We start from the raw sequence: 24,144 nt of genomic DNA on the forward strand, positions 1-24,144 counted from the left end.
GGAGGTCTACATTGTTCTACCCTAGAAAATAAGAGAAAGTGGCAGCTGTCCCCTGATGGAGGGAGAAGGTGGCGGAAAGAGTCTTGCAATCACGTGAGTGCTAAGTCCGCAAATCCCAGAGCAGCTACAGCCTGAGGGGCGCCAGGCCATCAAAATGAGCCACGCTGAGGCACCCACCACCTTGGATAGCCAGAACAAAGGCTGTGTGTGTACATTTCCCCTTCTGATGTGCTGTGCTGTGTGGCACCGCTCCGATGCCTGCCCTTGGCGGGCAGTGCTCTCCATGCAGCCCTGTGTTGGGCTCTTCTGTGAAGGAGCTAAGGAGAGGCCTACTGTGGAGAAGCTAGCACAGGAAGACAGCAGCCGTAACAGGAAGCTCCGGGAGACAGGAAACCAGGAACTAACCCTCCACATAGAGAACTTACAGAACGAGCCAAAGGGCTTCCTAACCATTAACAGGAGCACAGAAATAATCCAAAGTGGTCATCTTTCCACATAGACGGGGACAAAGGAGACAGCGTCACATGCCATGTCCCTCTCAGGACGTGTCAAAAGCCGGTACTTGTTCGGTCGTTCCCCCAACCCTTCACCCCAGAGCTCTCAAACTTGGAGCCGGAATGTGGGGCCATCCTCGAGTGTCCTACCTGAGGCTTCCTTGCTGGTGTGGAAGTCCTCTGGAGGGCCGCGTTGGGCCTTAAGAACACACCGACCCCTCCGGAGGGCTTCTTGGCTGGAGTTTCAAGCTGCTTCTCGAGGTTTTTGACCATCGACTGCACCAGTGTTGCTGGAAGGGAGACAAGTAGCCATATTAGGGGAACAAGCCTGGTGAGTGAATGCTCCGCCTCTCTGGACTCTATCTAGGCCCCAGTGTGGGCAGATGGAGTAGAGAGAGAGAGTCAAGAGGAGGGAGGGAGGATTAGCACCTCCCCTCCCCAAAAGGGGGAAAAAGAGGCAGAGAAGGTCCAGGTTAATACCAGCCTGGTTTCAAGAGGCCTAGAATGCCTTGATAGGGGCTGGAATGATGGCTCAGAGGTTAAGAGCACTGGTTGCTTTTCCAAAGGTCCTGAGTTCAATTCCCAGCAACCACATGGTGGCTCATAACCATCTACAATGGGATCTGCTGCCCTCTTCTGGCATTCAGGTATACATGAAGGCAAAAACACTATAATAAACAAATAAATAAATAAATAAATCTTTTTTTTAATGCCTTGATAATTTTTTTAAAGCCTTGATAATTTAAAAATAAATAAAGATTAAAAACAAAACAGAAAGAATGCCTTGACAAGGTCACTGTGCTGAGTGCAGTATGGCTGCGGGTAGAGGTTTACGATCTTCCCTCTAACGCATCTGAGGCAGAGGCAGCCTTCTGAGTCACTCCTGAACTGCAAAGATTGGTGTGTAGTCAGGTGGTGTGTGACAGATTGGGAATGGCTGAGGGAATTAGCAGGGCGCGCCTCGGGGCGTGGTTACCAAAGGCAGTTGTGTCGTGAAGGCTCTATCTAATCAGTGGGCGACACTTGGGAGGTGTGGGGAAAGGTAGAAGGTGGGGCCGCATTGGAAGCAGGTTACTGTGGCACGTCCTGGCCTTTGCCTGTGCCCCTTTCTCCGGATTCCTGTCTGCCAGGGTGCGATCTGCTCCAGAGACGCCCTACAGTGACTGATGGGCGGGGACCTGGGAAACCATGCACCAAAACCAAATAGTTCTTCCCTTTAAGTTGCTCTTGGGTACTTCAGTCACAAGAGCGACTTCCTGTGGATTCCACACAGGAAAAAGCGTTGACCAGTATCTCGGATCTGCAACGGGCTCCTGATTCATGGTAAGCCAAGACAGCCAAAAAAAAAACCAGAGCATGAACGTCACAGGGCTCTCTGGATTCACATGCTCAGAGCCTCTGCCGACTTTCAGAGCTGTAACTGCCCTTGGATGATTAGTCATTGGGGCTATTGGGGCTGGGTGGCTCAGCGGTTAAGAGTGTCTACCTCATCTGCAGAGGAGCTGAGTGTGGTCACCATCTGTTGGCTCACAACCACCTGTAACCCCAGCTTCAAGGGATCTACCGCCCTCTTCTGGCCTCCACACGCATCTGCACTCACATGCACATGTCCACACACAGACCTACATATAATTAAAACTAAAATGAATCTTGACAGAAATGTTAGCCGGGCAGTGATGGCGCACACCTTTAATCCCAGCACTTGGGAGGCAGAGGTAGACAGATCACTGTGAGTTTTGAGGCCAGCCTGGTCTACAAAGTGAGTCCAGGACAGTCAAGGCTATACATAGAAACCCTGTCTTGAAAAAACAATTTTTAAAAAAAGACAGAAATGTTTATTGAATACCTACCTACTATGTGCCAAGCCCTTTGTTCCTTGACCTTTTTTAAATCATCTTGTTAAAATATAACATTTTACAACAAAGAACCCAGAACCACTGCACAAGGACAAGCAGGGAGTAACACAGCCAGAACTGTGTCAGGAGACGTGTGACTCCCAGTTCCATCATCTTGCCAGCCTACCAACCCACCTGCTGAGGTATCAAGCCTCCAGAAAGCTAGTCCTGGGGCTTCTGATGGGTTAGCGGGCTTGGATCATGCCGCAGGCATGAATAAGCGTTGCAGAGTCCATTAAGACAAGCATTTACAGGCTGGAGAAATGGCTCAGAGGTTAGGAGCACTGACTGCTCTTCCAAAGGTCCTGAGTTCAATTCCCAGCAACCACACATGGTGGCTCACAACCATCTATAATGAGATCTGGTGCCCTCTTCTGGTGTGTAGGTGTACATGCAGGCAGAACATTGTATAAATAATAAATAAATAAATAAATCTTAAAAAAAAAAAAAAAAGACAAGCATTTACAGACTATAAACCCCAGAGCTTTCTCCTCTGCAGAGCCAAAACTGTAAGCTCCGTATTCTCAGCCTGGGCTGAGAAACACAACCTAAGCCAGAGGCCTCACTTGCATCTATAGTTTTATAAAGGAACCTTGAAAGCCTGGGAGCAGGTGCTGTTACTTTAAGAAGAGAAATGTTCAACTTCTCATCGTAATGACCTACTAGATAAAGCACGTACAGTTTAAAGAATGATTCACTCCAACTACCAGAACCCTTAGCTTAAGTATCTACAAAGCCCTAAAGTTGGGGGTTGGTCAGGTGTTATGTATTCTAATGTTAACTACTGGGCGCCCCCCTCCCCCGAGATCTGGCTACCACCATCCTCACCAGTGTTTGCTCTGTCAACCTCACCTACCTGATTTAAAGTCAGTTGGTTAATAAAGTTGCTGAAGCATTGTAACTGGGCAGAAGAAGTAGGTGAGGGCTGGGTTCTCAGGCTTGGGCTCTGAGAGGGACCATGAAGCAGGGAGGGAAAGAGAGGAAGGGGAACAGGAGAAGAAGGAAGCCGCCATGGGGCAATGTGGACCAGGAGCACGTGTCATGAGGGCTGGCCTGATGGAACGGAAGCAACCCAGGCAGGGACAAGTATGGCAAGTAATTTGGGATGTATAGCTGAAAAACAGCAAATTAGCTTAGAGGGTTGATATCTGCCCAGCTATGGTGTTTTAAGGCTTTTATAAATCTAAAAAGCTCTCTGTGTCTTTTATTTGGGGAGCTACACTGGCTGAAGTGGGGTAGAAAACCTATATGGTTATTTAGGAACAATGAGGGTGTAGTAAGCTCCCCCTCACACAAATAATAATAATAATAATAATAATAATAATAATAATAATAATAATAATAATAATTGCTACAAAGCCCTTTTCAACAACAACCACTTGCATCCCTGCCTGTCTCTGAAGAGACCATCAAAGAATAGTTACTTCCCTACACAGATAAAGCGCTGCTGTGGCCCAAAGGCTGTTGCTGGCTGAGACTTACTCCAGACGTCCAGTTACTTCTGCCCGTTATTTGTCCCATAGGCTCCCAAACGGGAGCTGACACCTTAGACGGTCCACTCTACTGTTAAGAACACGGGACACAGAAGAGGTGACGGTGCTCCCCTAACTTCCCACATTTAGAAAGCTCAATGGCAAAAACAGGGGACAAAATATTCCCCGCCCAAGTCTAACTTCCTCCTGGCATGTCTGAGCCAATGAAAAAGTACCAATCAGAAAGCCCCATTCAGCCAGGCGAGGTGGCGCACGCACACCTCTAATCCCAGCACTCAGGAGGCAGATCTCTGAGTTCAAGGCCAAGGCCAGCCTGGTCTACAAAGCAAGTCCAGGACAGCCAGGTCTCCACAGAGGAACCCTATCTTGAAAAACCAAAAAAAAAAAAAAAAAAAAAAAAAAAAAAAGGAAGAAGGAAGGAAGGAAGGAAGGAAGAAAGAAAGAAAGAAAGAAAGAAAGAAAGAAAGAAAGAAAGCGCATTCCAGGGCACACAGAAACTAGGTCTGGAGAAGGACTCACCTGAGGAAGCCAGCCCACCCGAGCCCTTGCCAGAGGGCTGGCCACTCTCCTCTGAGGTCTCAGAATCAGACCAGCTCCAGCTGTCCTTCGGCTGGGGTGCTGACCTAGAAGGAACTTTGGGGGGCTGAAGAGACACACGCTGCACAATGTCTCCCTCTGGCTCCTCTTCAGAGCTGAAAGGCGGGGTGCTGCTGCGAGACGAAATGAAGGGAACATGAGCCAGAAAGAAAAAAAGTTTAAAGCTAAGACTCTGCCTTTTTGGTTTGCCCAGAGCCAGCTCCACTCGGCTCCTCTTTCAGGCAGAGCATAAAGCTGGGAATGCCTGAGGCTCCACCTTCCACAGCAGCCCTGGGTTGGAGGGGGAGACGGGATGGGGAGGAAAGGTCCGCCTGGACCGGAAGTGAAGGATTCCCAGTCTCTTCTCAGAAGCTCATGTTGAACACTACCCGAGGCACTTCCTATATCCATGTCTGTCCCTGTCCCTCCCCCAGAATGCAAAGCTCTCTAAGGGTCTAGGACAGGCTCTCTGAGGCCAGAGGTCACCACTTCAGATGCTACAAGAGGCCAAAGTCTAAAGCTCACCTCAGCCCGGGCCCAGGGGAGACAGGGGTACTGGAGGGTCCATGCACTCGGGGGCGTGGAATAGGGGTGGACACCTGGGTGAGGCCAGGGCCATGGCTGCTGTGGCTCTGAGGAGTTGCCGTAGAAGGTTCTGCTGGCTTGGATGGCGGTGGCATATTCAGGGTCCTGGTCTTTGGCCGGGCCTCCCTCGTAGCCAGTGTGATCCTTTTGACTAGAAACACAGAAAGGAATGACTTGTAGAACGTGCCAGTGCTGGGCACCAAAATAATGTAGAAAAAAAGCCTCACACCAATGATCAAGCCACATTTGACAGTAGCCCCACATCACGAGTCTCTCTGCTAAGACAAAAATCCAGTTTCATCAGAGAATGGAAGAATATTCAGTGTCTCAGCATTACACTATCATAGAAGACCAGGGAAGCCAGCCAGTCTGAGGACCCAGGCTGACTTTGCTCACAAGGGTGACCACTCACAACCTCCAATTCGAGAGGCCTTGCAGGAACATGCCACTACCACCAGAGGTCGCTGCAGGACTACATAACTATCAAGAGCTGCCAGGACCTTTCAACTCACAACCCAAGGCTGTTGTGCCCAAGGGAGACAATCAGATTCCACTCCTCTGTTTTCCACATTGCATCCGGACCCATTAGGGGACAGGGAGCCCAGCAATGCTTATTCATGGAGAGAGAACTGGAGAGAAAGTGCATCACAGTGAACTAGAGTAAGTGCTTTCCATGAAACTTACATTATAGGTACTGAATTCATCCGGAAGTGTTTGCCCAAGGTCAAAAATGTCTTTGGAGAGGAACCGACAACTGACAGCTGCTGTGTACCAGACACTGAGCGAAGCTCTCTGTATGTATCGGTATGACACCCACACATCTTCAGGCAGCGTCACTCTCCTGCTTTACAGAGACTCTGAGCTATGAAGTAACTTGCCTTGCTCTCCACGATGCAAAGTGACAGGTCAAACCTGGCCATCCACCTGCCATGGCCTCCCAAGCTTCCCGCAGCAAGCTCCCACGCAAAGAGGCGTGGTCTAAACCAGCGGTTCTGAACCTTCCTGATCCTGCACCCCCTCACTACAGTTCCTCATGTTGTGGTGACGCCCCCCCAACCATAAAATTATTTCATTTCAACTTCATAACTATAATTTCGCTCCTGTTATGAATCATGATGAAAATATCTGATACGAAGACATCTGATATGGGACCCCTGGGAAAGTCGACTGACCCCCCCGACACACACACAAAGGTGTCACGACCCGTATGTTGTGAACCCCTTAGACTCTACGTAGGCAGAGGTGAGCACCGGCACAGGGCTTGCGGGGAGTGTGAAGATAAGGAGCCAGGACGGTGAGGAAAGGCTTGCAAAGTGTCGTGAAAATACATCTCTCATCTCACAGTCAGTGACTTGAACCCCCAAAGCTAGGGGAGGGGCGACGGGGAAAGGAGAGGCTGTCTCTTGGCCTTCTGATGACAGATGGTACCTCAGGGAAGGAAGACAGCTTCCTTTCTCCTAAAGGCCAGAACTCTGAGCCCATTTCTATTGCTTCCCGGCCTCCCCCGAGTGTCTGGCACTCACTCCTGTGTCTGGCTGGATCACATCTCCCCATTCTCATTTTCTCATGTGACAAGGGCAGGTTCTGGCACAAAGTAAGGCAAAGCAGGCTCTGCTCGGTACTAAGTGTAGGGCCATGAGTGAAGGACTGTAAGTCTAGATCCAAGCAGGAAAGCCATGTCTGTCAGAGATGTCTGCAAGACCAAGAACTGTCCTTTCTTTAAAAACTTTAAGGGCAGAACGTTGACCGAGGCTGGAGCTTCTCAGATAATAACATAATTTTTACCACATTCTCCTACTGCCTGCCCTGCTATCTCTTTAACAGATGCTGCCTGAACATTAAGTAACGCCGCTTTTTTTGTTTGTTTGATTGGTTGGTTTGGTTTTTTGGTTTTTTGAGACAGGGTCTCTCTGTGTAGCCTTGGCTGTCCTGGACTCGCTTTGTAGACCAGGCTGGCCTCAAACTCACAGCAATCCACCTGCCTCTGCCTCCCGAATGCTGGGATTAAAGGCGTGCGTCAGTCACCACACCAAGCCAGTAACAGCGCTTTTTAACCTAAAATACCTGCTTAATACTTACACAAGAGATAATTCGATTACTCACATGATTGCTAGGCTAGGAATATTTTTGCCAACTTAATTAAAGGAAAAGAATAAGTTATAAAATAGTTGGCCCATGTACCAACTAAAATCATCTCTAATGTCCCCAGAGATGTGCAAGCCACGCTTGGCGAACTATTTGCAGGAAGAGCTCAGCTCTGATCTGCTGGACATGGAGACAGGAGGAGCATCCTTCTAGCCACGCATGTCCACACGAGGGAGGAAATAACATGGAGGAACCTGGGTATCTTTAATCCTCCACCAGGAAAGCCTCCACAAGAGTCTCAACCCACCCCCACCCTCTCACTCTGTTTCTCCAACAGAAGGCCTCTGCCTCCTCACCTTCGAGGAGCTCACACGCTCGCTCGGCTCTTCAGAAAAATACCCCAATAGCAGGAAGGGTAGCTTGCTCTGCCTCAGGCAGAGTGGAACCCTCTCCTCGGGTCGCGCTCTCAAGGCCTGGCCTGCCCTGGGCTCACCTGCAGGCTGGCCATCTGGCTGGGACACCACAGCTGTGCTCTCCCATCTCTTCTTCACCTTACTGGTCACCTCCTTATGGAGTTTTTCCCTCAGTCTCAGAAATTCACGGAAGCTTCGGGCTGTCTGCTCTCGCTGGGTTCGCAGCAGGGAGTCCAGGTGTCGCAGAGTCTGAGCTGAAATTCCCTTTGTGTCCTAGAGGAGACAGGGGTTCACCTTGGCATACACAGGCTCCCTCCGGCTTTCCCTAGAGCTGCTGACAGGGAGGCATTGTGACCGGAGGCATGGGGACCAGTGATGCTAGTGAAGTAGGAACAGAGAGGGTGAGCCTCGTGTATTGTGGAAAGTGTGAGAATTCAGGGTCTGGGGGCTCTATCACAAATGACTAGCCCAATGGTGGCGCCCCAGGAACTGACCCTCTTTATCCCCAGGCCTTCCAGCTTCTCTTCCAGCGTGTCCTCCAGGATGGGCCGGAACTGCTTCAGCCAAGTCGGGTTGTTCCTCAGAGCTGCTAACACCTTCTGCTGCTCATCACGGGAGCCCTCCGGCTCTGCAGCAAGACACAGTAGGCAAGGTCAGCGCTCCCGCCCGAGACGGCCATCCCCAGAGCCCTGGGGTACTCTCATCTCCACAGGGAGTTCAGAGCAGACCACTGCCACATGTCCACCCCTGGGCCAGAGGACGAGACATTTTTCTTTCTGGGTGTCACTGTCTCGGACTCGCCACCCACATTCCCAACTCCTGGCAGTCTAGACCTCCCGGGTCTGGGCTTGGTCTTGAGGCAGGACAACCCATTGCTTTTAGAACTGGAATTAAGCCCCGAAAGCAACTTGTTCCCTGGGCTCCACTCTGGTCTCTGATCCCAGACCAGCTCCCATCTCAGCCAGACCTCCATCTGAGAGCCTCTCCTACCACTGAGCTCTCCTACCACTGAATCTGGTTCCGCTCCTATCCCAATTAAAGGGCAGACAAGATCAACCCTTCAAGTTTCCTCTCCAGGCCGCTGTCTTCCCTCCTACTGTGTAGTACTTACTGGAATTACTTGAGCTAAAACTGCACGCGCCTGCCCCTCCCAAGTCAGCCCCTCCCACGTATCTAGGAAGAGTCCTGGAATCTACATCTTCCCGCGCACAGACGATTCTGATAAAGGTTAAGTCATATACTGCACTTTAAGAGATGCTGATCCTTGGGCTGGAGAGATGGCTCAGAGGTTAAGAGGACCTCTTCCAGAGGTCCTGAGTTCAATTCCCAGCAACCACATGGTGGCTCACAACCATCTATAATGAGATCTGGTGCCCTCTTCTGGCCTGCAGGGGTACATGCAGGCAGAACACTGTACATAATAATAAATAAATTATCTTTTTTAAAAAAAGAGAGAGAGATACTGATCCTTGGAGTAGGAAAACAAGCAGTTACAAGAGCTAACTGCTACAGAGGGCCAGTCCAGGACAACAGGAGGGTCCTCCAGGAGTGCCCTTCAGAGCCTGCCGAGCAATGGTTCTCACACTTCCTAATGCTGCAATCCTTTAATGCAGTTCCAAGTGTTGTGGTGAACCCCAAGTATAAAATTACTTTCATTGCTACTTCATAACTGCTATTTTACTATTGTTATGAATTGTAATGTAAATATCTGATATGCAGGATGTCTGATATGCAACCCCTGAGTGAAAGGGTCACTCAGCCCCACCCTCAGCCCCGCCCTCCCCTCAAGGGGTCAAGACCCACAGGTTGAGAACCACTGCTGTAGGGGATTCCTATGCCCTAAGCATTTTGATTCATTTATCATTTACTACACAAATAGTTGCTCTATTGATTTTCCCAGGAAACATGGACAAGTGTCTGTCACTTCAGTATAGCTGAGATGACCAACGAAAGACACAATGCCACCCAAGCCTACCTTGGTGAGCCAATAGTTAAAGAGGGGTAACTTATCAGAGGATGGGCAACTTACTGGTAGCTACACCACTAAAAAAAGGTCTCCCTCCTCCCAGCTACTCCTAACCACTCAGGACTCTTCAGGGAGGGGCAGGGTGTCTGAAAGTTAAAGAGCTCTCTGTTGAGCAGGTCTCGTGTGATAAATCACAGCTAACCAAGTATCCAAGAGTCCATGTCGTGCCTAGAGGACAGCATTCCACAGCAAGTGTGGGCAGAAGAGTGCTGGGTGCTAAGGACATGGGAAAGCCCGTCCTGTCTCCCCCAGGGACCTGCTGGGCAGACACGGTGGCTCTCAAGCTGGCTACACATTAAAGCCACCCAGGCTAATTACATCAAAATTAGTGATAATGAGTCACAGACCTTAGTTTTTATCTTAAAGCCGCCTGGCTCTGCTTCCAAACATCATCCCCCACTAAGGGAATTCTGAGTTTCCACTCCATACCAGCAATTTTGCAGGCGGGGCCCTGCAATCTGTGTCTGGCCAAGAGCTGACCAAGCCACCCTCCTCAGGTCCCTCTCAATCAACATACCCTGAGGCATGCATCTTGACCACGGCTACCCACTGGAACTGCCTGAAAAGCTTTCAATGCCACTAAGATCCGGAACCCACCTCCACAGGGTCTGCAGGGTGTGGGGGTAGCCCCGCCCTCCACACGGTTGCAAGTTCTCTGGGTGGGTCTCAATGCACAGAAAGTTTCACAGTCATTTGGGGGAAGAGTCAGAACGCACAGCAAAGTGCATGAGACAGACTGCTCGCTACTGTCCCCACCCCCACTCCCAAAGTCTACTTCCCTCGGTCTGAGATGTGCATTTCTAATGGGTTTCCAAACCACGATGCTCCCTGACAGCCTGGGACATGAACAGACACACACACACCTCAGCATGGCAAGCAAGTGACAGGTCCACCATAGCCATGGGGACTCACTCAGCCACCTCAATCTCTCCCTGTCTATGATGTGGAGAATTTGGTTCAGGCCACCTGACGGTCTTGTTACTTCCGGTCCTCCGTGATCTACCTACAGCTCATTCACATGGAGAAGAGAGCAGCGGGGACCATTTGAAAGCCAGCACAGTGAGTTCTCTATCGCTCTAGGTGGGGCAGGCACTGGCTCTGCCACCAGTAGCCTTGTGACTTGGTGACCCTGCAGACGAACGTTAGTAACTTTAAACAAGATACCCGGTGCATACAAGGTGCTACAGAAATATCTATCTTGTTCTCTTCATTCCTTCCACCACAGCTTCATGTGTCTAGATAACAGTTAAAGAGAAACTAAAAAATGGGGGGGGAGCCCCTGGGGAAGAAATTGGCCCACCTTCTTCAGAAGAAGATTCCTCTTCTGTGTCCACAGCCTTTGGCATCTCTTGGACTTCTGAGAAGACAGGAACAATTAGTGGCACCAGAACCCTGAAGCCCACTCGACCCTCTCACACCCACCCCACCCCACCCCACCCCACCCCACCCCCCCCAACTCAAAGAAAGGCGTAATTAAGAACCCCTCGGTGAAAGCTGGTCTCTAAGGGCCACCCCTCCACAGATTCATCTTTACCAGAGGGGTAGGATGGAAAAAGGTCACAAATGCAGACCCTGGAGGCAGGAAGGTCAGGTTCACATCCCAGCCCTGCCCCCAATAGCTGTGCAAGAGCTGACAAGTCCCTGACCCTCACTCAGCGTCAGTTTTCTTATGTGGAGAACAGAGTAATAATCCCCACCCTCATTAAATCACGTGATGAGGTGATGCCCCTGAAGGACTTGGCAGGGCACACAGTCGTTGCTAATGGCATGCCCAGACGTGGTGAATTAGAAAGACTCTGTAAGGGCTCAGCTTCATCAACGCCATGCCCATGACCCTCACTCCTTCCCTCCCACTAGAGAAAAAGGAAACTGGCCATGAAATCTCCGACAGTTGGCGGAAAGCTTGCAGCACAAATATCCACCCACCCTCTCCCCCCCCACACTCTCCCCGCCCCCAATAAGTCCTCTTCCTTGCTCAGTTTGACATTCTGACACCAGAATGTGTGTCTCACAGACAGCTGTCAAGCGCATCTCACGGACAGCTGTCGCCAGTCTTCTACCCATAAACCACCTGGGTGATGGAAGGGAAAGAGCCTAAAACAACCTCAAAGACTGACAGCCCCCACTAAGCACCCACTGTAGACTTACCCTCCACCTTCCTGAGGGACAAAGTCTGGATCTGCAAAAAGGTGGGATAGAGCAGGTTACAGCCAGCTGAGGACATTGTAGTGACTCAGCTCTGAGCAGATCAGCCCAGACCCAGGAAGACAGGATAGCACTGCTGTCATGTCACCCACGAGGGGCTTACCACCCGGCCCCGTGCACACTTCATCTCCCACCGTGCATCTGTGCAAAGACATCGCACCAAGAAAGAGTAGCAGCTGGCAGCCCTGCTCAGCTTTCTTGGGGACAGGAGACCAGAAAGACTGTCTTCAGAGGACTGTTCCTTCAGGGCAGGGGCCCTTGGAGGCAGAGTGGGACAGGGGTACAGTTGGTATGGAGATAAAATTGATATAAGACAGGCAGAAAAAGGGAGGGATTAAAAGGGAGGGATTGTAGCCAGCGGTGCAAACACCTGAGCTGAGGACTCATCAGAGCAGAGGCCAGACAGCGTCCCTGCCTGGAGGGCTGGCCCAGGCACCCACTAATCTGCTCAACACCCCTTTCCTAACAAAGGCCGTTTCCTTCCTCTCCTTCACAGGTTGCCGACTGGGCAGCCCAACGTGGTCAATATGACCTCAGATGACAGTTATGGCAGTCCGTCCATGTTGGGATGAAGCGTTCTGGACTAGCAAAGGGTCAAGAGTTGTTAATAGGCAAGTGTTTTTGGTTTTCTTGATCTGTCTGTCTTGCCACGTGGAGCCAATGAGAGATAAGACAGCTTCTGAATAAAAGAAACACCTGAAGAAGACAGAGATGCAAAAGACTCAAGTCCTGGTTCCCTTTTATTCGCAGACTCCCATGATCCCCTGCCTTGGGCTGTGGAACACCATTTAACTACATGGTGCATGCTCTCTTCTGCTTCAGGGTGGGGTCTTGTCACTTGCTGCGTCATGGGCTGGTTCTCATCCAGTATTGATCCCCAAGTGTCTCTCCTTGCCTCTCTATACTGCAGTGACTATAAAACAAACTGTGTGGGGCAGGAGAGATGAAGGAGCCAGTTAAGAGCACTTGCTGCTCTTGCAGAGGACCCAGATTCAGTTCCCAGCAGCCTCTGGTCTTCCAATCTCCAAGGACACCAGGCACACACGAGGTACAATACATGTATGCAGGTAGAACGTCCACTCACACAAAAGAAAACCTTTTTTGTTTTTTTGGTTTTTTGTTTTTTAACTGAAGACCGCTTTAAAAAAATGCTCTTTCCCAGTGTCTCAATTAGAGGTTCTATTGCTGTGAGGAAACACCATGATCAAAAAAAGCAAGCTGGGGAGGAAAGGGTTTATTTGCCTTACACTTCCAGATCATAGTCCATCACTGGAGAAAGTCGGGACAAGAACGCAAGCAGAGCTGGAACCTGGAGGCAGGAGCTGATGCAGAGACTGCGGAGTGGTGCTGCTTACTGGTTTTCAGCCAGGCCCACCGGCCCAGGAATGGCTCCACCCACCGTGGGCTGGGCCCTCCCCCACTGATCACTAATTGAGAAAATGCCTTACAGCTGGATCTCACGGGGGCCCTTCTTCAACTGAGGCTCCTTCCTCTTTGATGACTCTAGCTGTGTCAAAGTTGGCACACATAACCAGCCAAGTACACCCAGTTTCCTTAAAGTTCTATTTGCTCACTGACACAGCTTTGACCAATCACATATCGCCAAAGTCTTGGGCTGGTGAGATGGCTCCGTGGATAAAGACACTTAGATTCTCGAATCCACATAAAGGTAGGAGGAAGAATGGATTCCACAGAGTTGCCCTCTGAGCACCACATGTGTGCTGTAGTGCACACATGCTCACACACACACACATGAACTAAATACTTCTTTTTAAAATGTTTGAGCCAGGGGCCTTTTCACCAACTTCGGCCATCAAATACGATTGTAATGGTTAGGGCTGTGACATTATCATCTTGTAACTATGGTAGCTGAATGTAAAAGTGAAATCAAGAGTCTGGGTTCCCAGTGGCAGGGATGTGGTGCTAACCACAGGCAGCAACTGTTGCCTCTTTGGGTATTGGATCAACATAAACTGCTATTGTTTATTCTGTTAACTTGAGCCAACAGGTTCCACTTACAGACAGTGGTTCTATTTTTTTTTTTAAGATTTATTTATTGTATATGAGTGCTTTATCTGCAGAAGAGGGTATCAGATAACATTATGGATGGTTGTGAGCCACCATGTGGTTGCTGGGAATCGAACTCAGGACCTCTGGAAGAGCAGGCGGCGCTTTTAGCCACTGAGCCATCTCTCCAGCCCCAGACAGTGGTTCTAAAGACATGCCTCCAGAGCGGATCAGAGGTGGCTTACAGCAGAGAAGGGGCCAGCGTTTGCAGGGAGCAGGGGACAAGGATAGTGTTGTCAGAATGCTTCCTCCAGACTGCAATATTCCACCCTGCAGTAAACTCCTTAAAGCAGGAACATAAACAACTCAAAGGGCTTCAGGAAGTCCCTGAAACTGACCAGATTCGCTAGGCCCCTCCTGGCCAGAATTAGGAATAAAAACTGAGAGTCAGGAAGCTGAGTTTCAAAGAAAGATCTCAGACAAGCTGAGCTGCAAAGACTCTTGAGACCAAGCCAGATGCCTACAAGGAGCAGAAACTCCTGAGCTGCCCAGAAGATGTCTGGACCAACTGAATCCCTTAGAAGGGTCCCTCTCCAGCCTGTTGAGCTGCCTGAAGGTTGTGAAGTGTGCTTCACGATCCCAGCCTTCGTGAGTGGTCACCTAGGGTCACCTAGTGGTCAGCTAGGGTTGGTTTTGGCGGTATGAGTCATTTCTGGTCCTGTAAGTAACCCCAGTAAAACTACTTGGTTCATCAACATGGACTTTGGTGGCATCTGTACTTTAGTGTGTCATGGATTCCCCTATCTGGGGTGAGTAAATTGCGTAATGAGTCTCCCGGGAAAAGTTCTGTCACATGACAGGCGGACACAGTGACTGAAAGAATGTGGCTAGGAAACAGAAAAGTGTAACTAACAAGAGGTCCTGGTCAGTGACAATAATGCCAGGGCTATGTGGAAAAGAGGAACCTGAGGCCCTGGCTGGCACTCAGAGGGAGTAGCTCTCCCACAGACCTGGGCGTCCAATGGGGAGCTGAGTACAAGCTGGGGGTGCGGGAGAATTCCTAAGAACAGGTAAGGAGACACAGCACCCAGCTTTAGGAGGCTCTCAGAGATCCAGCAACTTCTATCTCACTGGCTCATTAGAAAGCCCCATCAGAGAACCAGGAGCGGTAGCGCACGCCTTTAATCCCAGCACTCGGGGGGCAGAGGCTGGCAGATCATTGTGAGTTCGAGGCCAGCTTGGTCTACAAAGTGAGTCCAGGACAGCCAAGGCTACACAGAGAAACCCTGTCTCAAAAAAACAAAAAACAAAAACAAAAACAAAACAAAACAAAAAAGCCCCATCAGAAGCCATTCCTGGTGCTGGCTCTATATTATATATTTACATTATGAATCCTAACAGTAGCAAAATTACAGTTAGGAAGTAGCAATGAGATAATTTTGTTTGGAGGGTCGCCACAGCCTGAGGAACTATAATAAAGGGTCTCTCAGCAGTAGGAAGGCTGGGAGCCACTGCACTGAAGGGGAGAGAGTGGTGCCTATCTTGAAGGGCAGTTTGAGGTTTAAATGACGTAACGTGCAAAGTGCCAGCCTGGGACCAAGCATCCTGTGTGGTTTCTGGTGGTAGAATGAGCTATTTGTCACTGGCCCCTTGCATGACATAATGCTCCAGCCTAGAGTGAGGCGGCCACAGCCTTTTACCTTCCGGACCCTCTTTTTTTTTCCCCTTCAGGAGCCTTCTGCTACCATCAGCATGAACCCCGGAGGATCCAAAGCCATCCTCACAGAAAAGATGCCTGGCACCTGCCGAAAGCCATCCTCACAGAAAAGACGCCTGGCACCTGCCGGCCCTGACTAGGAAAAAGGCGGACCTACCATCTCCTCCTGGGACGAGATAAGCCTGGCTTGTTCTTGGAGCTGGGCCCGGAGGGCGTTGATATGACGTTGAGACTGCGCAGCTGCCTTCTTCTGATCCTCGGACAGGGTGGCATGGAGCCTGTCATTCTCCTCCTGCAGCTGGTGGGCACAGGAAGGTTGGTCAGTAAGATGTCTGTTAGGGAGCCAGGAGGTCCCTATAGCCAAATGCTTGTGGCGGGCCTCGCCTGAGGCAAGCCTGGGATTTAAAACTGTGCAGGTGGCTTTCTGACAGTTCTAGCTGCCTTCTGGTTTAGGTACATTTTTTAGCTGTGCCAGCGAAGAGAAAATGGTATTCAGGCCTCTAGGTTCATGGAAGAATGCTCTCTGTCAGATGTAGTCACCCACTGAGGACAGTCAAGTAAAAAAAGGCCACTCGAAAATCATCAAATTCATTTTCAGATAAAAACAAGTGAAGAAAATGGGTTACTCTGCCACCTTTAATGTAAGCGCAGAGATAACATAAAGAAACTCTAAAGAATATAAATAAGACAAAGCCATCACATGGGGGCTGGGTAACCCTACAATGCAATGAGCGCAAGTGTCCCCCAGGGGTCACGCTCTGCCGTGAGCCATGGCATCTTCTGGGCCGTGGGCCAGCAGACCCCGAGAAATTTAACCAACTTCCTCTTTAACTTGCCTCCTCTCATGGGCATCTACACAGAAGCATGTCTTTATCCTGAGGTCTGCTGCTCTCTGTTCTCTGGACTCAGTGTGCGAGCCCCCTCACGGGCTCCCTCTGAAATATCACTATGGTCTGATTCACCCACCTGGTTCTCCCTGGAGGTGGAGGTTTTTCAAAGACTCCATGCATGATATGACTGATAACTCATCTGAGGCTTATAGCACAAGAGGGCCCGAAGCGGGTACCACTTAGTGCAAGATGCGTGGGATTCAGAGCATGGCTGGGGACACCTGCTCCTGGCTAAGGAATCTGCAGGATAGGCAGATGACCCCCATTTCTATTTTAAAGGGGGCTGGCAGCCATGAACAGTATCAGCAACAAAATACCTGATAACCAGCTCCAGGTAGAGAATGGGAGGGGAACTGGGGGGGGGGGGGGGGCAGGGGGGAGGGGAGGATGCTGGAGAGGGAGAGGCCATGGGAAACCAAACTCTCATGCTCCAAAACAAGAGCTACCTCTCTCCTCTCAGCTGCCCGCTCTTCGTTCAGTGCCTTCATTTTTCTCTTCCACTCTGTTTTCTGAAAAAGGATAAAAGCTTGTCAAATGGAGCCCCCTAGGTAGTAATAAATATAAACTATAAAACTATGAAGAGTAAAAAGTACCGGCTCCTGGTTAGACAGAAATACTAGTGGAACAGAATAGAGAACCTAAGACAATTGTAGGGGAGGGGGTAAATAGAAACTTAGTGTAAAAGAGAGGATGGAGGCGTGGATTATTGACTGGTGTTCAACTAAATGGCTACCTGATCAGAAAAATAAAAATAAAAACTTGGATGCTTATTTTAAACCAAAACAAGCTGTAGACAGGCTAGATAATTACACATAATACTAAAGACAGTAAAAATAATTATAATAATAATAATTAGCAATAATAATTGAGGCCATAGACTCACTCAAAAAAAAAAAAACACACACACACAGGAATATTTTTTTTTAAACCTCAGAGTGGGTACAGCAATAGCGGACAGACTAAGAGGCTAAAGGGATGTCCAGCAGTGAAGAGAGCTTGCTGCTCTTGCAGAGGACCTGAGTTCAGTTCCCAGCACCTGTATCAGGTGGCCTGCAAACGCCTGTAACTCCAACTCCAGGAGAAAATCCAACACCTTCTTCTAGCTGCACGCCCTCACACATGTGTGCATATACGCAGAGCCACAAACGTACACATAAGTAAAAATTAAAATGACAGGTTTGGGTTTTTTTTTTTTTGAGACAGTGTTTCTCTGTGTAATAGCCCTGTCTGTCCTGGACTCCAGACTGGCCTCGAACTCAAGAAGATCCACCTACCTTTGACTCCGGAGTGCTGTGATTAAAGGCATGCTCTATCATGCCCAGCTATTAAAATGACATTTAAAAAGGCTGACTGTTTGATACCAAAGAAGCTTTACTTTTCTTATGGGCAGACAATAATAAAGTGAAGTTGAAAGGCCAATAGAAGATGGAGAAAAAAACAGCCACAACTAGAATAGCAAAAGGATGGATTAATTTCCACATGTTATACAAACTCAAAAATCAGAAAGAAAAGCAACAATGATAGAAGTAGAAGAAGAAGAAAAAAAGAGACAAAAAAAAGTGCCAAGTTTAAGTGGCTCACGGCTGTAACTCCAACAATTGAAAGCAGAAGCCAGAGAGTCAGAACTTCAAGGTTAAGGTCCTTCTCAGACACACAGGCAGTAGAGGCCAGCCTAGGCTACATGAGACCTTGTCTCAAAAAGTGGGGGGGGGGGGGGGGGAGGAGAGACTACAGAAATAGAGAACAAAGAATATGAACAGAGTTCAAGTTCATAGGAAAAGAAAGGCAGTGTGTGTGTTTACACGCTTGCATGTATGTGGAGTTCAGATGTCACTCTCCACCTTTTTTTTTTCTTTTTCTTTTTATGTGCATTGGTATAAGGGAGTCAGATCCCTTGGAACTGGAGTTACAGACAGTTGTGAGCTGCCATGTGGGTGCTGGGAATTGAACCCAGGTCCTTTGGGAAAGCAGACAGTGCTCTTAACCACTGAGTCATCTTTTTTTAGACAGGGTCTCTGGCTAAACCAATTAGCCAAGCTGACTGAGCCGTGAGCTGAAAGCCCTAGGACTCTGCCTATCTCTGTCCCCCAGCTCTGCTGTTCCTGGCTGTTATGTGAGCACTGAGGATCTTTAGATTGATTGGTTTACTAAGGTCTTCATGCTTGTATGACAAGCACTGACTAAGCCATTGTCCCAAGACAATGACTTTTTAATGATGTAAAAAAAAAAATCTATGAACCATCTGTGTGGAATAATTTTTTGCGTTTTGTTTTTGTTTGTTTATCTACAAGCTAGAAGGAACTTCAATAAGAAAATGTCCCTGGGGGCTGGAGAGATGGCTCAGAGGTTAGGAGTGCTGCCTGCTCTTCCAAAGGTCCTGAGTTCAATTCCCAGCAACCACATGGTGGCTCACAACCATCTATAATGTGATCTGATGCCCTCTTCTAGTGGGCAGGTGTACATGGAGGCAGAACACTGTATAATAATAAATAAATAAATAAATCTTTAAAGAAAAAAAAAGAAAGAAAGAAAATGTCCCCACCAAACGACCCCTGTAGGCAAGGCTGTGGGGCATTCCCTTAATTGCTGAGTGACGTGGATGGACCCAGCCCACTGTAGGCGGAGTCATCCCTGGGGTCCTAGAGCAAGCCTTGAGAAGAGCAAGCCAGTAAGCAGTGTTCCTATTCGGCCTTAATTCAGTTCCCGCCTCCTCGGGTTCCCGCCAAATAACCCCGTCCTCCCTAAGATGCTCTCTCCTCCCTAAGGTGCTCTCAGTAGGGCGATTAACATGGCAATGAAAAGCAAACTGGGCCACTGTGCAGCAGCTTCAGCAGCTTTCTGCAGTAAGACTTCTGGCTCTTTCCTAGCCAGCATGGAAAGCTGACATGGACAGAAGCCCATGGTTGGGCTGCAGGGCTGAGGGCAGCTCTTGCTGGGGCCAGGGATACCCATGCCTGAGTCAGGCCCCCCAGTGGTAGCCAGAGCAGACTGAGTACAAATCTCCCCAGCTGCATTCAGTGACCTCATAGCGATGGCCTGATGGGAGCCTGCACAGCACAGGAACTGGCAAGTGGTCTTGTGCTTGTTTGTTTGTTTGTTTGTTTGTCTTAAATCCGAGCTGACAGCTAAGTGTTCACTGCCACACCATAGATTTGTCACCAATATCTTTAAATCCCAGGACACTGTCACACTTTCTGAATTGCTTTCAAGTGTGTTAGAACAAAGGTTGGGACAAAGATGTCAAAGGATCCACCTGTGTTCACACGTATTTGTACATATCAGGTAAACATTAGGGTTAAACACAGCAGCAGCCTCTCCTGAGACCCTTACTCTGGGCTTTCATACTGAACAAGGCCTGAAAACATAGTGCTTTGGGTCTCTCAACCTCACCAAATCCACAAGGCAAAACGGACGCCTCAGGCGGGCAGCTGGATTCTCGGCTTCTTCTGGAGAGAAGGGCATGGAGCGGCCATCAGCTCACCTGTGCCTCCATCTTCTCTCGGAGGGCCTGGAGCTCCTGGGCCTGCTTGAGTCGCTCCTCGGACTCCTCATCCCGCAGAGACCCAAGGTGGGACTCAGTCATACTGTGGGACTGTAGCGCCTTCAGCTTCTGAAAAACCCAATAAACAGTTCATTAAATGGAGTCCGAGACACGATACTGGCTTTACACCTTACCCCAGTACAGAACCAGAAGACTGAACCTCACTACAATCAAGAGCCTCCCCCGTTTGCCACTCTGTGCCTACAAATGTCCACACAAACCAGCAGTCCTCTCCCTAGGGGATCTCCAGAGGCTCACCCCTATAAACACCCATGGAAAAAAACGCATTTTTCCAGTGAAATTCTGCTATTCCCAAACCCTGAGCTTGCCCAACTGCTAGCCAGTTTCTTCCCAGGTCTGGAATAAGCTGAAGAGAGCCACACTTAGGGCCCATGTGGGAAACACTGGCTCTCCAAGCTGTGCCCTGACAATTCCTGCCTCTTACACAGACACACCGACACACACACACACACACACACACACACACACACACACACACACAGACTGTCACCAGAAACAGCTGCGGTTTTGTTGCTGTTGTTGTTGTTGTTTGGCACAGGTGTTCAGAGCTATGTCACTTACACCTAGTGACTCTTGAACTACTGTGAAAAGAAGGTAGGCACAAGTGGGTCAAAGACAGACTCCTTTCCACCTGCCTACCCATGTTATTCTAACAAAGCCCATGTCTGTTCCTACACAGAAGAGATAGACCCTATTACAGCTTTAAGAAGCTCCGAGCCGGAATTTAACTTGGTGCTCTTCTTGGTAAGTTTCCTCATGCACTGCTTAAGCAGGACCAGGACCTCTTAAGGCTAACCTGGTTTACAAAGCAAGTTCCAGGCCAGCAAGGTGACAGAGACCCTGTCTTTAAAAAAAAAAAAAAAAAACAAAGACCAAATAAACAACAACAACAAAAGCAGTGTTCTGCACAGAGGCAGGGAACAGTAAGTACATCCAATAAATGTTGCCTATTATGTGCAACTACCTCAGACACCACTAGAGTATCTGCCATATAGCCAGGATTCACCATATATAAGTCGGGAGAAAAATAGATCAATTTATGTTCTACCACATTTCTTGCCAGTGATGAGAACACTTTGTAGAAATAAAGTTAAGGTTCTAGAGGATTCTAACTAAACGCCAGATAGTGTTAAGTACAACATTATGTGCTAATTTAAAGTTGTTACCCTGTCTTGAAAAACCAAAAAGAAAACCAAAAAACAAAAACAAAAAAAATAAAGTTGTTACAAATCTGTTGTACCCAAAAGAAACTAAGGCACAGGGAAGTAAACTAACCCACCCAAGATCACACAGAAAGTGTGTGACAGAGCAGTGTGGCTTTCCCTGGGCGCTGGCCTCTGCTGCCCAACCTTACACCGTGTCAGCCCCAACAACAGCAACACAAGTACAACCAGTGCAGACGAAGTCATGAATTCTGAGAGTGTGAGGAGGCCTCCCTGGGCAAAGGGCTTGTTATGCACACATAAGAAGCCGAGTCAGAGATAGTGGTGGCTGCTTTTAATGCCAGCGCTTGGGAGACAGAGGCAAGCCTGATGTTTCAGCATAGCTGAGTTCCAGGACAGCCAGAGCTACATAGTGAGGCCTTGACTCAAAAACAAAACAAAACAAAACAAATCAAATCAAAAAGAACCTGGGTTCCATCGCTAGCACCTATTGAAAACCCCAGCACAGGGAGTAGAGCTGGAGACAGGCTGACCCTAAGGGCTCACTGGCCAGCCAGTCAAGTCAAAATGCTTGGTCAGTGCTCTGGTCAGTAAGAGTCCATGGCTCAAAAACTAACGTGGGGGATTCAATGCCAGTCCTCAGAAGATAGAGGCAGGTAATCTCTGTGAGCTTGAAGCTAGCCTCGGCTACATACTGAGTTCCGGGGCAATGCAGAGACTTTGTCTCAAAAAACAAACAAATAAATAAATAACCTGAGGTGGGAGGTTTGGAAAGATGGCTCAGCGGGTTAAGAGCACTTGCTGCTATTACAGAGGACCCAAGTTCATTTCTCAGCACCCACATGAGGCAGCTCACAACAGCCTGTAAGTCCCAGTTCCAGGGAATCTGATGGCCTTGTCTGACTTCCGCATGTACCCACACATAAGTGCGAATACATGTACATACATACATACACACATACACACACACACACACACATACACACACACATACACACTCAAATAAAAATAAGTCTAAAATAGAACTAAGGTACAGAAAGATGGTAGAAGACATCTTATGTCTACCTCTGGTCCCTACATATGTGTGCATGGGTAGGCTCATCTGCAAATGCATGCATGCACACACACACACACACACACATGCACACATGCATGCATGCATATACACAAGACTAATTTTTAAGGACAAATAAACAGGTTTTCAACAAAATAACTTTGAAAAGCCTCTTGCGTCAGGTACCTCTTCCAATGTAGAGTTCTGGTTGGCAACCGTTTTAAATTCATCCCAAAATAATTGTTTCAACTTGTCTATTTCCCCATAAAGCTTGCTCCTTTCTTTTTCCTTCCATTCATCAAACTTTTTCTTAGCTTCCATTTCTCTCTGACGAGTCATCTCTAATTCCTACCAAAAAAATTAAAAAAAAAAAAAGCAACAATATATTCGTTACTTCCACACTGTTAACAAAACCTTTGCTGAGGGCCCGCTAAGGCCTCCCTATACATGCATCATAAGGCTACGAGGACCGGAAGAACACCCCAGCCTCCGCCCCTGTGGTTCAGACTCGGAGCGGTCCTTTCCAGACGAAGTACAACCATGTTCCATATTGAAGAAGGTGGCCCTCTCTAACTTCCGGCTCCGGGAAACCAGTGTAAGTTTGAGCCCTGTGGGAGTCTTGCACATGGCTGGCCACAACACCCTGAGTCGTGTCGTGTCTCCCCCACCTACTCACCCCACCCCACTCACCCACGGACCCCCCACCCCCCTACCCCCCAACCCCTCCGCCCCCGCACACTAACCTGGACCTGCCGCTGCCGCTCGGCCTCCCTCTGGGCTTCCAGCTCCCCTTGGGTCCACTTGAGCTTGGCCCGAAGCTCTTCCAGCACGTCCCCCAGCGGCGGCTCCTGCTTCTGCTTTCCTGGGGTCCACACAAGGAGAGGTGAAAAGGCTACCGTGGGCCATTTCCCCCTCTGCAATCTGAGACGCTCTCCCAGAATAGGTCACTGGCCAGGGACAAAGAGCATATCCCCCACTTCCCCGTCCCTCTGGCTCCTCACACTGATAAAAACAGGAATAGACTAGCAGTCGACTAGGATGGTACAGCGCGAGAATAAGATGTGACAACACAACGCGCTTAGCACAGTGGCTGGCATGGCAGTTCCATAAACGTGAGCCACTGGTGGCTGTACTCTAAAGTAGTTAGGCAGTAATGACAGATGGACACGCAACTATTAGAGTAACAAAAACTGAAATATAAAAGTACATTTTGTGACTTCCAAACGGTTATTACTGAGTATCTTATTAAAAATCAACCTTGGGACTGGACAGATGGCTCAGCGGCTAACAGCACTGGCTTCTCTTCCAGAGGACCCAGGTTCGACTCCCAGCATCCACATGGTAGCTCACAACTGTCTGTAGCGCCAGTTCCAGGGGGCTCTGATGCCCTCTTCTGGCCTCTACAGGAACCAGGAATATGCAGACAAATCATTCATATACATAAAATAAATCTTTTTTAAAAGATTTAAAATAAATAGGCCAGGCGTGGGGGCACACCCCTTTAATCCTAGCATTCAGGAGGCGGAGGCAGGAAGACTTCCATGACTTTGAGGCCAGCCTGGTCTACAAAGCGAGTCTAGAACAGCCAGCCAGGAGTACGAGAGAAACCCTGTCTCAAAAAAACCAAAAATAAATAAATAAATAAATAAATAATAAAAGATTTAAAATAAATAAATAAAAACAAAAAAATCAGCCTTTTCTTTGAAGTAGGCTCTGCATTCTAGCCAAGGGCTTACATCTTCACCCGCACCCCCGCCCCTTAACATTGTAAGACAGGCTTTTGTAAGTTGCCCAGGGTAGCCTTAAACTCTCAATTCTCTTGATTTAGCCTCCTATGTGGCTGGAATTAAAGGTCTGTGCTACCAGACAAGCGGAACGAGAAATTTAGGAATGGAGAATTATTTTGGTTTAGTAAAGTTGTATGAGGTTAAGTATGGACTAGAAGAGCTGACCTCGGACAACCAAGTCGCCTCAAAATA

General features: G+C 48.7%; 1 protein-coding gene across 7 annotated transcripts in view; it reads right to left on the reverse strand.

Moving 5' to 3' along the window:
- Positions 1-24,144, reverse strand: part of DZIP1L (DAZ interacting zinc finger protein 1 like) — a 41,749-nt gene that overhangs the window by 2,668 nt on the left and 14,937 nt on the right. For 6 of the 7 annotated variants that reach the window (XM_084752843.1, XM_084752841.1, XM_084752842.1 and 3 more), the window contains 12 exons: positions 22,909-23,027; positions 22,352-22,513; positions 19,868-19,996; positions 16,833-16,895; positions 15,654-15,794; positions 11,716-11,746; positions 10,868-10,924; positions 8,036-8,169; positions 7,622-7,814; positions 4,984-5,194; positions 4,402-4,592; positions 645-784 (listed from right to left, as the gene is read on the reverse strand). In XM_084752843.1, the coding sequence (XP_084608969.1) occupies positions 645-784; positions 4,402-4,592; positions 4,984-5,194; positions 7,622-7,814; positions 8,036-8,169; positions 10,868-10,924; positions 11,716-11,746; positions 15,654-15,794; positions 16,833-16,895; positions 19,868-19,996; positions 22,352-22,513; positions 22,909-23,027 (1,571 nt within the window). The remainder of the gene's footprint in view (positions 1-644; positions 785-4,401; positions 4,593-4,983; positions 5,195-7,621; positions 7,815-8,035; positions 8,170-10,867; positions 10,925-11,715; positions 11,747-15,653; positions 15,795-16,832; positions 16,896-19,867; positions 19,997-22,351; positions 22,514-22,908; positions 23,028-24,144) is intronic. The other variant, XM_084752840.1, reaches the window with a different exon arrangement.

Source organism: Acomys minous, assembly GCF_964271855.1.
Source record: "Acomys minous genome assembly, chromosome: 13".
In the NCBI taxonomy this organism is placed as follows: domain Eukaryota; kingdom Metazoa; phylum Chordata; class Mammalia; order Rodentia; family Muridae; genus Acomys; species Acomys minous.